The 13,852-nt window shown below is 49.3% G+C and overlaps 1 protein-coding gene across 3 annotated transcripts in view; it reads right to left on the bottom strand.

Moving 5' to 3' along the window:
* Positions 1-3,480: 3,480 nt before the first annotated feature.
* The window catches only part of LOC142363482 (uncharacterized), a 43,268-nt gene continuing 32,896 nt past the window's right edge, over positions 3,481-13,852 (bottom strand). The window contains exons 1-8 of one of the 3 annotated variants that reach the window (XM_075438266.1): positions 10,362-10,847; positions 8,277-10,230; positions 8,004-8,191; positions 7,852-7,911; positions 7,321-7,659; positions 6,552-6,627; positions 5,983-6,069; positions 3,481-5,215 (exon numbers count right to left, since the gene is read on the bottom strand). In XM_075438266.1, coding sequence (XP_075294381.1) covers positions 4,768-5,215; positions 5,983-6,069; positions 6,552-6,627; positions 7,321-7,659; positions 7,852-7,911; positions 8,004-8,191; positions 8,277-8,320 — 1,242 coding nt within the window. In that variant the 5' untranslated portion in view covers positions 8,321-10,230; positions 10,362-10,847 and the 3' untranslated portion in view covers positions 3,481-4,767. Of the gene's footprint in view, positions 5,216-5,982; positions 6,070-6,551; positions 6,628-7,320; positions 7,660-7,851; positions 7,912-8,003; positions 8,192-8,276; positions 10,231-10,361; positions 10,848-13,852 lie in introns of those variants that run through there. The other 2 variants (XM_075438265.1, XM_075438267.1) reach the window with 2 other exon arrangements.

Raw genomic sequence — 13,852 nt, forward strand, 5'->3', positions numbered from 1 at the left:
ACTGGTAAAAATGATGTGTAATGAATATGTGACTGAAGCAGAGACATGATAGATTGCCTGAAGTTATAAAATCTGATACATTTGCACACCTACCAGGTATGCGTATGCACTATCAAAAAAATATGCAGGTATGCTTTCAAGAAAAATGTAAAATGATTTAGAAATTTTTTTTTCTCAAAAAATATTCTAAAAGTGCAAATACAATACACACTCACATCTCTGGGACCGCATCCCCATGTGCATTTTCTCTGTTTCACTGTCTTTTTGAAGCCAAATAAGATAAAGACTTACCAGAACAACAAAAAAAAAACCTTCTCGTGACATTGCGTATTTGTGTGTTGACTGCCAGCGGGAGACGGCACACAACTCCAAGCTCATCCAGACCAAGGCTTGTCCTTTTACTCCTTCGTTGGCCCCACGGCTGAGCTCTCTGTAGGTTGCATCCCTGTTCCTCCAGCTGTGTGACAGAGGATCTCCAAACTGCTGAAGCCACGAGCACAAGATGCTTCCACCACTCGCTGCACCACTGATTCTGCATCAGAAGATGTTTCCAAGCACACTGAGTGAGCTCAGAGCATCGGACAGCCTCGGTGGCGGCTGTCTGGGACTCACGGAAAGGCAGCCAGGCTTTGTTAAGCCTTGATTGAAATCCAGGAAGGGATTTAGTTACACTTTAACATTACTCCTTTAACCGATACTCACAATTTGCATAACTTACACGTTACAGTTTCTAGGGGATTCACAAGGTGGAGATATTAAGAGACTTAGCGGTGTGCGTTTCTTATGAGCCAAAAACCAGGCAAATTAAAATCTGCCTGAGCTGGATGCTGGAATCCCCCTGTCAGAGTCAAGGAGATAAAATTGAAATAAATGGAATTTAACATCAGACAATTCCCCTCTTGTTTTTGCTGGGTTTTTCCCACGTGAAGTCAGCGATCCCATCAGCAGCACCGCCCTTGCAGCTGCCCTGACCTGGCTGCCCGAATCTCCCCAATGCCCATCCGGGACTGCTTTGGGGAACCCCAGGGTGCACAAACCGCAGCTTCCAGAAACTAAACACCATGAGTTTTAGGTTTTTAGTTTTAGTTTTAGGCTGAGCTGTGTTGCTGCCTGGTGCGGCAGCAGGGCCAGGAGACGGGCAGCGGAGAGCCCCATCCAGACCCCACTGATGGGGCTCCCTGTCCACTGCTGCTCCTGTTATTCAAGCACTGAAAATGGCATTGCAACTGGAAATTGCAGATGTCTTACGCCGTGGCCCAGCTGGAGTGTAAAGGCTGATACACAGCAGGCTGGGAAGGCTCCCATTTTTCCCTAAAAACCTGTGTATTGCTGGCAGCAGTGCTGCCAGTGAGCATTGCACAGCTTTCAGCTGATTCCTAAGGAAACAAGAGGTGTAACCATGCGGTGGGTGGTGGTTGGCAGTGCCCCATTGCAGTGTTCGGGGGTGCTGGGGGCCAAGGACCCTCAAAGAGCCCCAGAGCCCTGTCAGGTCCATGCTCAGCTGCTGCACACGCTGGCTGAATCCCGCAAACTACTGAGGACAGCTTTGCTGCTCTCGTTCTGCCCGAAAGGAGGGAGGACTGAATATTTCAGGCCTGTCCTGTATTTGCAAAGGTTGACAAGTCCCATTTCTGCTTGCTTTTGAACCAAGTGCAAAAATTCCTAGAAGACCATCCTGGGATTTAACCCTAGTTTTCACTGCCCACATCCTCCTGCACCCAGAGGGACCAGAAGCTGAACAGGAGCATCATTTTTAACGAGATGCTACAGATTCAGCGGAGCGATTCATCTCGACAGAAAGACCTGTCCAGCTTCCCCCAATAATTCCTTTAAAGTGGGAGGTTAACGCAACTCAGTGGAGCTGCCCTTCGTCCCTTAAAGAGAGACACGGGCTTTGAACATCCCCAAGTGAAGTGGTTCTGGCAGAAACCCTCCTCCTCCTCCTCTATCTTCCCTGACCCCTTCATCCCCGAAGGGATGCCACATCTCAGCGCTGTGTGATCTTCCCTCTCCAGGCTGATTAGCCGGAGCTGGAGTTCAGGGAGGTGAGAGCATCGGCATCCTCGCAGTGACGTTTGATCATCGGTGTCTGCGAGTGCTCCCAATTAGCCTGGAAGTGCTGCCTCCAGTTCACAGATACCTTAAAACCGAAGTTTAACGAAAAGCCGCCTGCGTTGTCTTTCTTCAGCCCTCTCGGCCATATCAAAGCCTTTGAGAGTCGCTAACGACAACTTTTATTGCTGAGAAGATCCTGTTTGCGTGTCGGCTCGTTAGCGCCGTGGCTGCCCTGTGCACAGAGCCGGGGAGCATCCATCAGCCCATGCCACCACCCTCGCTTCCCGGGAGCGCTCGCTGAATATCAGTGAGAGCGTTGGGCTGTGAGGTTTACCTCTGAGGGAGCCACCAAAGGGTCTTTCAAGCAGAAAGGTCACCCGGCTCATCTGCTTCCAGAGGAGCTGATTAGAGACGACTTCTTTTGGGAACCATCACTCCCCACAGCAAGTCCGTCCTCTCGGTCTTTTTTCTCCCTCCTTTTGCAGTAACGATCTGCAGCTCATCGGAGGGGGCTCGGCAGGGGAGGACAGCAGCAGCACGTATTTTAATAAAGAACATTTGTGAGCTGGCTTTCAAGGCTGCAGCTTGGCGAGGGATCTGATGAAGCACCAGGAGAGAAGACTAAGGTGAAAACGAGTGCCCAGGGAAATGACGTGGATGCAGCCCTGGCCATGCAGGAGGTGATGGTTGCCCCTGGCTGGGGGGGGGTCTGTGGCACCCATCCTCTCCATCCCTCCCTGCTGCCGTGCTGCTGGCTGCGATGTCGCTGGGGAAATGAGAAGCAGAATCTGTAGGGAAGGTGTGAAAAAGCCCCAAGCGCTGATGCCAAAGCAAGTGCCCAGAGAATACGGCTGTTTGTGCCTCAGTCTTCTCTTTGGTAAGTCAACACTGAAAACATCTCCTGGGGTGTTTGCTTGAGCAGTGATACCAACCTAAGGTCTTGCTGCCAGCAGAAAGGTAACATGTTTCTGGCACGGCAGCTGGATTTTAAGGGATGTTTCTGCAGTGAAGAGGTTTTGGGGCAGTTCTGCTCAGTTTGAGTGTGTTTTCAAGGACTGGCTGCACTCTTGGCTTTGAGCGATCACAGTCGACCTGCTCCAGCTGCTGCTCCAGTCAAGGTCCATACAAACACGAAATCGTTACTGGCATGTTTGCATACTAGAGAGTTAGGAAAAGCATTTGCACTGGGAAAATAGAAGGAATATCTTTAGTTATTGGCTACGGCAATTTAGCATGACTGTTAAAGACATCTGAAGCAAATAGTGCTGAAAAAGTTGGCAAGCATATCTCCCACCAAAACCAAAATGCTTCCTAGCATTAACCTTACTTTAATGATCCAGTTTTTCAACTAGAAAAAAAGGCAGAGAGGGGAGGAAAATTCTGAAAATAACACATTTCCTTTTTTTTTTCTTTCAAAACAGCTCCTTGTTTTTCAATAAGTTTATTGTACATTATTATTTGTCATGTAGCCGTGAAGAAATTAAAGGCTTGAAAACAGAACAAAACATACAAATTAAACCAAATGTTTTGATTAATGCAAACCATCTGACATTTCCTTTCCTGAGGAATTTAAAAATTAAACTTAAAAAGCCAATTTCTTGTCTGAGAGGCCTCTTTAAAAGGAAATTTTTGGTATTTTGTCGCACTTCTTTTAGGTGGACTGGTGTCAGTTTCTTATATTTTTAATATTAAAAATGCTTTTAAGCCACCCAGACTCCAGCTCTAAACTATTTAGAAGAAGATATCTCTTTCTAGCCCTTCTCTATAGCCTCTCACATAGAAAACTCTCTGGCTGTACCTGGAATTTCTTAACTAGGAAATAAATAGTCTATTTAAATTATGATGACTGTGCTCATAATATGCGTGATCTTTGAAGGAAAGGTGTAGCTGCAGTGGGACACATTTTGCCCTTCGTCCTCCACTCTTATGTCATGAAAATGTTCGGGATTTCTTTGTGGAAATAATCTGGTTTTGAAAGGATAATTAATGTAAAGCAATTTCCATGGGTGAGCACTTCTTCTCTTGTTCAGCGGATTTTTTTTTTAGTGAAGACACTTCTTCCATACAGCTACATTAAAACAGAGGAAAAAATGGAATTGTCTTTTTCTGAATGTTTTATGGTGTTGTTTTAATGAGTCTGCCTTTCTGTTACTGCAGGAAATTGTAAAACGCATTCACTGGGAGAAAAAAGAACAACTGTTGTCCCACAGGCTGCAGAGGGCAACCACAGGCATGTGGAGAGAAGGCCGTGTTGGGTGACACAAAGTCCATCTCCAGCTGGAGTTCCCACTTTCTTTGGGGTTATACTCCCTACCCCACAGTCAGTCTTTCTCCTTAACCCACTGCAAGGTAGAACAAAGGTAGCTTACTGACCCCTACTTGGACCCAACAGGAACCCTCAAGCTTTTGACCGTGACCAGAGATCTACATGCACCACGCAGTGAGGTTTGCACAGAGACTGGATGGAAAGGAACTTGTAAAGCACTAGCAGATGCGCAAAAACCTAGCCAAGCTGGGCCGACTTCCCACTTGATTAATGCAGGCAGAGGTTTGGCAGTGAAAGATTTGAGTTGTGTTTAGCACATGGCTCACTTGGGTTGGCTCCTTGGGAGGAATCAGCTGAACAGCAGCGGATCTGACTTGTCTTTTCTGGGAGGGCTGCTCAGGTACACCGACGAGCACGGTAGGAAGAGACACCAAGACCCCCATGCATCAGAGACATTCGGTCTTAAACTTCTGCCTCAGGGCTTTCTGCACGTTTTGTATCTTCTCCGTGATCACTGTGTCACTGAGGTGATCTCCAAACTTCTGTTTCAACAGCACCCGAATTATTTTGATGCAGCGTTCATCCATCATTGGCTTTGCCTCTCGGAAAGTATTGCCCCTCCGCCCTGTAATGGAGTGGCTCTGGATGTAGTCGGAGGTGAAGAGCTTGTAAAGCAGTGTCTTGCAAGCAGTGCTGATTTTCTGGTCAAATCGGATGGTCTCTTTGAGCTGCTCCTTGGTGTAGCCATTGAATAGCTCTACCATCTCGCACGGCTGCCGGTGGACCTCCTCCTGGAAGGACAGGGATTCCAGCCTCTGCACCTTCTTCTTCAGAGAGAGGACATCCTGTTGGAGGTCCCGCACCATCCTCTCTAACTGCTCTATCTTCTCCGCCCTGAAAAATTAAAATTACAGGTGTATAGGAAAGAAGATACCATGGCCTCACTGTGAATATTGCTAAATGATGTAGCACCTCCACCCAAGCAGTCACTACATGCCTCCTGCAAGCAGGGCCAGGACAACTTCTCTGCCAGAGCATCAGCCCATCCAGCTACGCCTGGGTGAGGAGCAAGGCAGGAGAGAAGAACGGCATGGTCTGGACTTTGCAGTAGCTCAGAAATGTTCAGAGTTTAACCCTCAACCCCGCCTTGTTGTGCGTGCATGGAAACTTTAATGCTCAATTTTCTTTTCAGTTTTAAGGAAAGGTATAAGTCCTGTCCTGCAAGTCCCAGGAGGCACGTGTTTGTGGTATGAAACAACAGACATGCAGGAAATGACAATGCAAGTACTGTAACACGATTTTTTGGCACCAACTTCTTGGCAGTAAAACTGTCCCTAGCAGCTACTGCATCACTAGATACTTGTCATCAAAATAGGGGACAATAAAGCAAGCAACACACAGCAATGTTCAAACATGATAGACGTCATTTTGATCGTCATAGGCAAAAGTTTTGTGGTTTCTGCACTGTTTTAGAGCCTCCTTGCATCTTGAAATCCAAGTCCTACAATCAGAAATAAACACCTGGCTCTGATTATATAGAGATTCAGCAGCTCTTGTTTCTAAAATTGCACCATTTTGTCACCCAGCTGTGGGCTCACTGCTCATTCTCGTAGTGAGGAGGAAAATACAGTTGAGAACAAGTGCCTTCTTTTGCTAATTACCTTTCCACTTCACCAGGACCAAAATTTTTCTGAACACTCTTGAAGTCATCCGTCTCTTGCAAAGCGTCAAGCTTTCGCTCTTCACAGCTAGAAGAAACAAGGAAGCTAAAAAAGCACTGCCACATGATGCTTCATGTTCATATTCATGTTCATTCCTGGTGAGAATTGTCTGGAATTCAAAGGTTGGAATTCAAAGCAAAGTCAAACCTGTTTTCATTTACAGCAAGAATAAATTGGATTGAGAGGAAATAGCAACGGTTCTTCATGTGGACAACCTCCTGTGAATCCCCTCTCCATGCAGAGCAAGCCCCAGCACACAGATATGGGGGAACGTCCCATTTGACCCACCACGGGATCAGGACCCCACATCACAAGGGACCCAACTGCTCTGCAGTATGTACCCCCAAAAACTCCCATTACCTTTTGCACTTTGTCTTTAAGTCTACATTAACATCTATGCAAAGTGAGCACAACCAGGGCATGGAAACAGCGTGGGCAGACCCCACACTACGAAATGAATACATACAGTGTGAAACAGTCAGGGTCCTCCCTGCGCTTTCAAGCGTTACCTGTTCAGACAGATGTGTTGCTGGCACTGGGACAAGGTGCCATCTGACCTCCTCTTCATCGGCAGGGCAACGTAATCTACAGGCAGGCATGGGAGACAAGCTGAACAAACCAGCTGTTGCAAAGGTCCTGAAGCCCTCTGTCTCCCTAGCAGACTACCTAAGCACTCCTCCTAGATTGCGTGGCAGAGTGATCCAGGCATGCTTTCCAGGGCTGAGCAACAGGGATTTTGTTATTAGAAAGAGGTGGTGTCTCAAAGGCTTCTTCTGTTCCCATCACAAAAGACAGACTTGGCAAGGCAAGCAGAGCCAATGCACCTCTGGACACTGCCGTTAGTCAGCAGGTAGATAACGCACTAGCATATTTTTACAAGTATGTTTAATATATGTAGTAGTGGATGGAAAAGCAGGGAAAGAGGCAAAACTGAGAAGGTTTGACTGACGGAGACACAAGGCTTATAGGTATTTCACAGTTATTCAGGCAAGCTGGAGTGGGTTTTGGCTTGTGGGGAAAGAACAGCTCACCCAGGAGACACAGTGGTGCCTGATAGAGCAGATAGCATGTGCTGTCACACAGGCATCTCCCTTTCGACAGACCTCCTGGAGGAGATCTGCCAGGTGGAAAGGACCAGAAAATTCCATCTCTAACCTTTGCAGCCCTGGAACAAAGCAGAGGTCTCCTAGCAGCTCTGAAGGCCCCCATCCCAACCCGTGTTCAGGATGAACCAGGAGAGAGCTAAAAGCCAATGTCCTAATTTACAGCCAGGGTTACCTCTGGTAGCTGGACCGCCCTCTTCACCCTGGGAAGTCCCTGGCATGGCCATGGTGACAAACGTGGATGGGGGTGTGAAGGCACTGGCTGGGGGTGGGGGACCTGCCAGTGAGCGAGGGCTTCCTGCTGCGTTGCCCAAGGCATGTCTCTCCTTGACGATGGAGGAGCTGCCAGCGTCATGGGGCAGGCTGGCCTCGGCTGCCCGCAGCAGCGGCTTGGCAGGGTAGGTCCTGTCACCATGGTATTTCCTGGATGCATTCCCCGGGGTCCATTTTGGGAAGGTTTTCCTGGACTTTTTTGGCTGGGGTGGCATCATGCTGTGGACGGCCGGTTCTTCTTCTGAAAGCAAGGCAGACAGTCAAGATGTGCAGTGGGGTATCGACGCCGTGTATGTCCCACCTCCCACTCAGTTCTTTGTACCCTGATTGTAGGGCTGTGAAATTTATGTCAGGACTACCATGCTCTCAGCATCCTCCCACCCCAAAAGCCCAACGGAAGTAGAAAGGTGCGATCCTCAAAGACCTTACTCACTTAACTTTTCCAGGAGCTGTCTATCTTCCAGCAACTTCTTCTCTAAAATATCTTTATGCTCTGTAGGAAGAGAGGACTTTTCAACACTGAACTCCTTCTGTAAAGGCTGCAGCCCCAAATTGCAAAGCCCAGGACGGAGGGGTGTCACTCACCACTTATGCCTTCCACCATCCCCCAGTAGAGCCCACTGAAGCCAGGGCAGCGGGCCAGCACCTGCTCGCCCACCGCATAGAGGTGGAAGGGCTTGCGGGGCTCCTTGATGTTCTCAATGTTGATCACCCGGCTGCCGTCGGGCCAGCTGATGAGGACGTAGAGCTTGGCTGACATCAGGGCTGCCCACCTGGTGAGGAGGGAGCGGGAAGGGAGCGTCACGGCACGGCTTTGTGCTCTCCCATGGTTGGGAAGATTAGCAAATGGTGCTCTACCTGAGGCAGCGCAGCCTGCAGATATTAAATACTTGTCCCTGCATCTTTTCTACCAGTTATTTCTCCTTTCCCATTCCCGCCCTTCTGTGCTTGCTTCATCCTAAAATCCTTGCCTGGGAGCTTGTCCCGGGACTGACCTGGGCACAGCCCCACGTGCCTTTAGCATGCCCCAGTTTAACTTGAGGAGGATCTGCAGCTCCAGCCGTGACATGTGGCACCTGGGGCCGGGCAGGACCAGCTCTCACGCATGATGCATTGCGCAGACACTGGATGAGCCACTGAGCAGAGACAGACTGGTTCCTCTGCCCATGTGAACCAGCACAGATCAACTGACTTCAACTGGTCTACAGCAGTTTGCCACAGCGCGGGATCGTACCTGTGTGATATCAAGGCAGTACAGAGAAGAGGCTCAGAAAGCCCCAGGTGTATTCCAGGAAATGAACATTCCTTTCCCTGTACAGTTATTTTCCCCAGTAAATGTCAAAGTGCTTTGATAAGGAGGGCAGCAAATTACATCTATTTCAAACATGGGGAAACTGAGGCACAGACCAGTGAAAGACGCTTCTAAGGCAGCCAAGTATCAAAGCTGCAAGGAGCTGGTCTCCTGGTCCTGGCCCACTCCGATACCATATTTCTCCCCTTCGAGCTGCACGCTTAAATCACTGGAGAAATGAGAATGCTCCGCAATCAAACAACATCCAGGCTAGTGGTGATTTTCCAAACCTCCCGAGGCACAGGGGCAGCTGAGGAGCCGAGGGCTGCTCATCTCAGGGACAGTTTCTTTCCAAGTTGCAACCAACACATCATGGATGGGGACAAAACCAGGCAGATACTCCCTGCCAGAGCTCCTAAGGGCCCTGGCACAGTGTCACCCCAGACCATCCTGCTCTGCTCTGCAGCAGGATTTGGCAGAAGGGTTCTGGCAGCTGGGGCTGAGCCCTTGTGCTGAGCACTGTGTGGAGAATGGTCATGGTGTCCAAAAGTGATGGCAGGGAGCTGGGGCATGGAGAGGAGAGGTGGAGCAGGGACAAGCTGGCAGGAAAGGCAGCTACGACCCAATTTATTGCAGTCTCGTGTTTTGCCTCCACTCCCCCACTAAAGTCAAGCCTGATTTTGGTTCCTCTCTCTTGGGAGGTTCAATTCACCCTGCAGAACTTGCAACTTCTCCTTCCTCCCCCTCCACCATCATCAGCCTCAGCAAAGCTCCTGGCAGGAACTGTAACTGTCCCCAACCCTGCCAGCCTGCCCTGCTGGCACGGGCTCACACCAGGCTCGCTCCAATCCTTTCTCTCGGCCGAGACATGCTCTGGGATTTATTCTCACAACGAATCACCATATCCAATTTAATTGTGTGGTAACTGCCTGGCTCCCCGCACCCCTTCCCTGCTGCCAGATGCTCTGCAGCGGGCGGCTGCCCCAGCCTTCTCCTCAGCCCGGGGAATGTTATGGACCAAGAAACTGGGATAAACACACAGGTGAGACCTCTCCCACCCAGAAACACAGCTCTGTTGTAAAGAGCTCCATATGCCAAACAGCAAACGACCCCAGCCCCAGAAAGCTCTCTAGAGGGCTTTTCCTTCTTTTAACATTTAAAGAAATAACACTGATCTTCATAGCTGCTGCTGCTCCCTCCTGCCCCACTTACCAATTGCTCGTTTACCTTAACGAATGCAACAAAACTACACAAATGCACAAACACAGAGAGAGAGAAAGAAAGAAAGAGAGAGAGAGAAAGAGATCACAATCCTGACAGCAATACAGCTCGGTCCTTGCCTGGTTAGCACTGCTCCAAGTGTTGAGTCTTGCAAAATGTCTCCTGTCTATCCAGATCTCAGCTGCCTGCTCCAGGAGAGGAGGTGACCGGGCACTTCTTTGCCTTGGGCTTGTCCCTTCACCACAGTTCCTTGTCAGGTCTCCTTTGTCTGGCTTAGAAAGCTCCCACCTGCCGTCCCCACTGCAAAGAAAAAAAAAGACCCTTTGCTTTCTTTTTTCCTGGTTGTTTTGTTTCAGCCCTATTATTCCTGTTATTTTCCCATATACATAAATATTTCTTTTTCCTTAGCTTGTTTCAGGTCTGTTTCTTACAGGGACAGAGAGCAGCAAAGGAGAGAAAAGCCTTGGGTTTGTTGGAGCATGAATAAACCTTGCATTTCCATGAGTTATTCATGAATAATTCATGAAAATGCATGATTAATTCAGGTTCATGAATTATTCAGGAATAATTCTCGAACATTCCTGGTTAATTCATGCTCAGGCAGCGAGTGAGTCAGGCTCTAGGGCTTGGTGCATTCCTTTCTCTGTGAGACGGGAGAAGAGAGGCTGAGAGACGGCTGCATTGTGCGCTCCCCGTTTGCTGCATCTTAGAAGAAAACGTATTTTGGGCCGTTTTTGAAACAAGGAATTGGAAAAGAGAATTAGAACAAGGATTTGAAAAAGAGAACTGAAATGCCTGCAGCCTCCTGGCCGCGGAGGAATAACACAGCACCAAAAGAAAGAAAGAAAGAGATAAAGAGACTGGACTTGCTGTCGGAGGGAAGCCTGGCAGCAAGTTTTACCCCTACTCGAAGCTGCTTTCAAACTGACCATGGGTTTGTTCCCCCCCCCCCCCCCCCCCCCGCCCCCAGATCTCTTCCTGCTTGAGCTACATCTCAGCTGCTTCATATTTTTACCTGCCATGCAATGAAAAGGGCCATAAACACAGGCTTGAGGAATCAAAGGGACTTCCCATGCCACGTGCTCGTCCGTCCCTGGACGTGTGCGTGCAAACATGCAGAGATCCTCAACTCAGCGTCCCAGCCCGCGCGAGCACCGGTGCCGGCCGTCGGCTCAGCAGCTCAGCATCACCCTGGTGCTCACGCCGGCACAGACGGCAAGCTGGCCGTGCGCAGCTCTGCTTTCCCTGCGTGTTCCTCCCGAAAATGTCACCGCCACAACACCTGGGGTTTGCTAATGCAAAGGCTTTTCATCGCTGGTGCATGCAGGGTCACCATGGGTGGTGGGGGCTCTGGGGCATCCCATGTTGGTGGTCCTGGGGACGGTGTGGGCAGCTGGGGACACAGGCATTGCATGGGGTCAGGGTCTGAGGCACCAGGCCAGACAATTTATTTTGCTGGGATGCTCATGAGCAGAACAAGGTTTTGCAGCAGAGCCTCTGCTGTGGGGACACTGAGCTCTGCAGGGCACTGAGATCTCCAAGGTGACATAGCGGGGGGTTTCCCCACCGCCTGAAACCCATCACAGTCAGGTGGCTAAAGAGCCCATGCCTCTGGAGAGATATCAGCGCGCTCTCCCCAGCTTGATGCTCAGCTTTGCAGGTCACACCCCCCATTTCTGTTGTGTGAATCCCCCATGTCCTCAGAGAAACATGACTGTGGCACCAGTATGCCCCTGGGATGGTCTTCTGGTTGATCAGACAGCAAAGAGAGGCCATAGATCGTGTTGGAAACCATCATCAGCGCTTTCATCCTGACCGACGCCACTGCCATCACCACGCTGCTGTGTCGCAACAGGAGAAGGCTGGGTGGGTCCTCAGCTCGAGGTGGTCTCTGGTCCTGTGGTCGGCACCTGTGTTGGCCCAGCACATCAGGATATGGCCACCAGCAGTCGGGTATTCCAATCAACCACAGAGAGCTGCCACAGCAAGCCCAAATCTCGTAGATGAGCAGCGGTTTAATTGCACAGGTTTTTAATGCCTTGAGCCTCCAGTTCTCGGAAAACAAAGTTCAAATCAGACCACATCTTCAGCTAAAATGCAAGGAACCAGCTCTGTCATTGTCCATGGTGAAGAAAAGGTCCCATGTGGCATCCAGCGTGCAGTGGTCTGGGCTGGACACCAGCAGGCAAAGGTGCAGACCGGTCTGCAAAGGCTGCCTGCCCAGACATCCTACCCCTGCTGCTGCATGAGGTGGGAATACAGCAAAGGAGTGAATCCAAGCAGCACTTTCTGCTCTGTCTTAGCCAAAAGCAGCTCTGGAGGTTGTTGGAAGAAAGGGAGACTTCAGATGTTCAGTGAGGTATTAGAAAAGAATCTTGACTAGATTCACAGGGTAAGAAAATTGCTGTATCTCCAATTTGCAATATTTACAGCTCAAAGAATACATCTGTCAGCCCAGGCAAAACCAGATGTTAAACAGAAATCTAGCTGAGATCGGGTATCGCAGCAGATACGAGTATAAAAGAAGCGGTGTCTGAATTCTACGTAGTTTTGAACAATGTTGCTGAAGAACAAGAACTGCATAGAAAGAGGAAATGGAAAAGCAACGTTGAGGGGAAAAATCATAGAGATATGTGACAATGGAGATGAGATTGGATTCTGGTTTTATGCAGGACCTGGTCCAACAAAATCTGCTTGCAAAGTGGGCTTGCTTAAGCAAGCGTTGTTTGCTTTCCCTTGAAGAACGAGCAAGATGCAGAGCACAACGGATGCCTAGTCCTGAGGGCAGGAGGACAAACCACAGGAGAGGAAAGATGGCAGTGACCACAAGAGGAAGACAAATTGTAGTCTCACCAAACAACAGAAAAGTCAAGTGTCCATGTACAAATATACAGTGTCTGCGTTGAATTATTCCAGGAAAATGCGAGTCTGAAGTGAATCCCAAGTGTTTGACTTCATGAAAATTAGTAAGTCCTGATTAGATTTCCCTGCCTGTGTTTGAATACAAAACCCCTTCCCAGATGCCTCGCTGTGGGCTGTACATAGAATTGCTGTTTTCAGGAACCTCTCTCTCTGCATTTCCCGATTCCTTGAAAACAAACCCCACACTGTGGCCCCCCCAGTGCCAACACATATTTCACCCTCCAAGCGGCACTTGCTGAGATTTAGACTTCAGCTGCCACAAAGGAACAACAGCTTCTTTGTAATCTTACCCAGAGACGCACCAGAGGAATCGTGTTCAGCATCGGTTTGAACGCTGCCCTGTCTTTATCAGGGCAATCAGAACTGATGTTTGAAGTGATTTAAATAGCAAACACAGGTGGTTTTAATCTCCCTTTGCATTTCACCTCTGCAACATTACTCTGCTTTTGGCGTGGGTTTAGCAGCCCAGACCTGTGCTTCACCATTTCAGAACGCAGCCGTAGTTCAATAATTGAAGGAAGAGAGCTATATTGCTCATTAATTTTTATTGCCACGATGAAATGCCATGGGAGGTATCAAGCACTGCGGTTTGGTGGGAGCTGACCTGAGTGAGACCAGCTCTGCATCCCTCCCGCGCTGCAGGGAGAGCTGGACCAGGGCTGCGAGCTGTGCATCGCGCGGAGGGATCGGCGTTGCCAGGGTACACGGCCAGGCTACAAGGGGGACAAGGAGACCCAGGCATTTGGCAGTGCCCCCTGTCACCAGTACCAGGCTGGGCTGACGGAGTCATTAGGATGGATCTGGGTCCCGGTTTGCGGCCGACCGTGACAAACGCTGTAGAAGAAGTCACTGCCTGTACCGGAGAGCGACCACCTGGTGGCATTTTGCATTTTTAATGAAATAAGTACAAGTCCCATCTCTGCCTACAATACAAGGAACAGTGAAATACGACTCAGGCTAATAAGGCTGGAATTAACTGCATTTTAATTAAAGACTTGTC

The sequence above is a fragment of the Opisthocomus hoazin genome, chromosome 18, assembly GCF_030867145.1.
Source record: "Opisthocomus hoazin isolate bOpiHoa1 chromosome 18, bOpiHoa1.hap1, whole genome shotgun sequence".
In the NCBI taxonomy this organism is placed as follows: Eukaryota; Metazoa; Chordata; class Aves; order Opisthocomiformes; family Opisthocomidae; genus Opisthocomus; species Opisthocomus hoazin.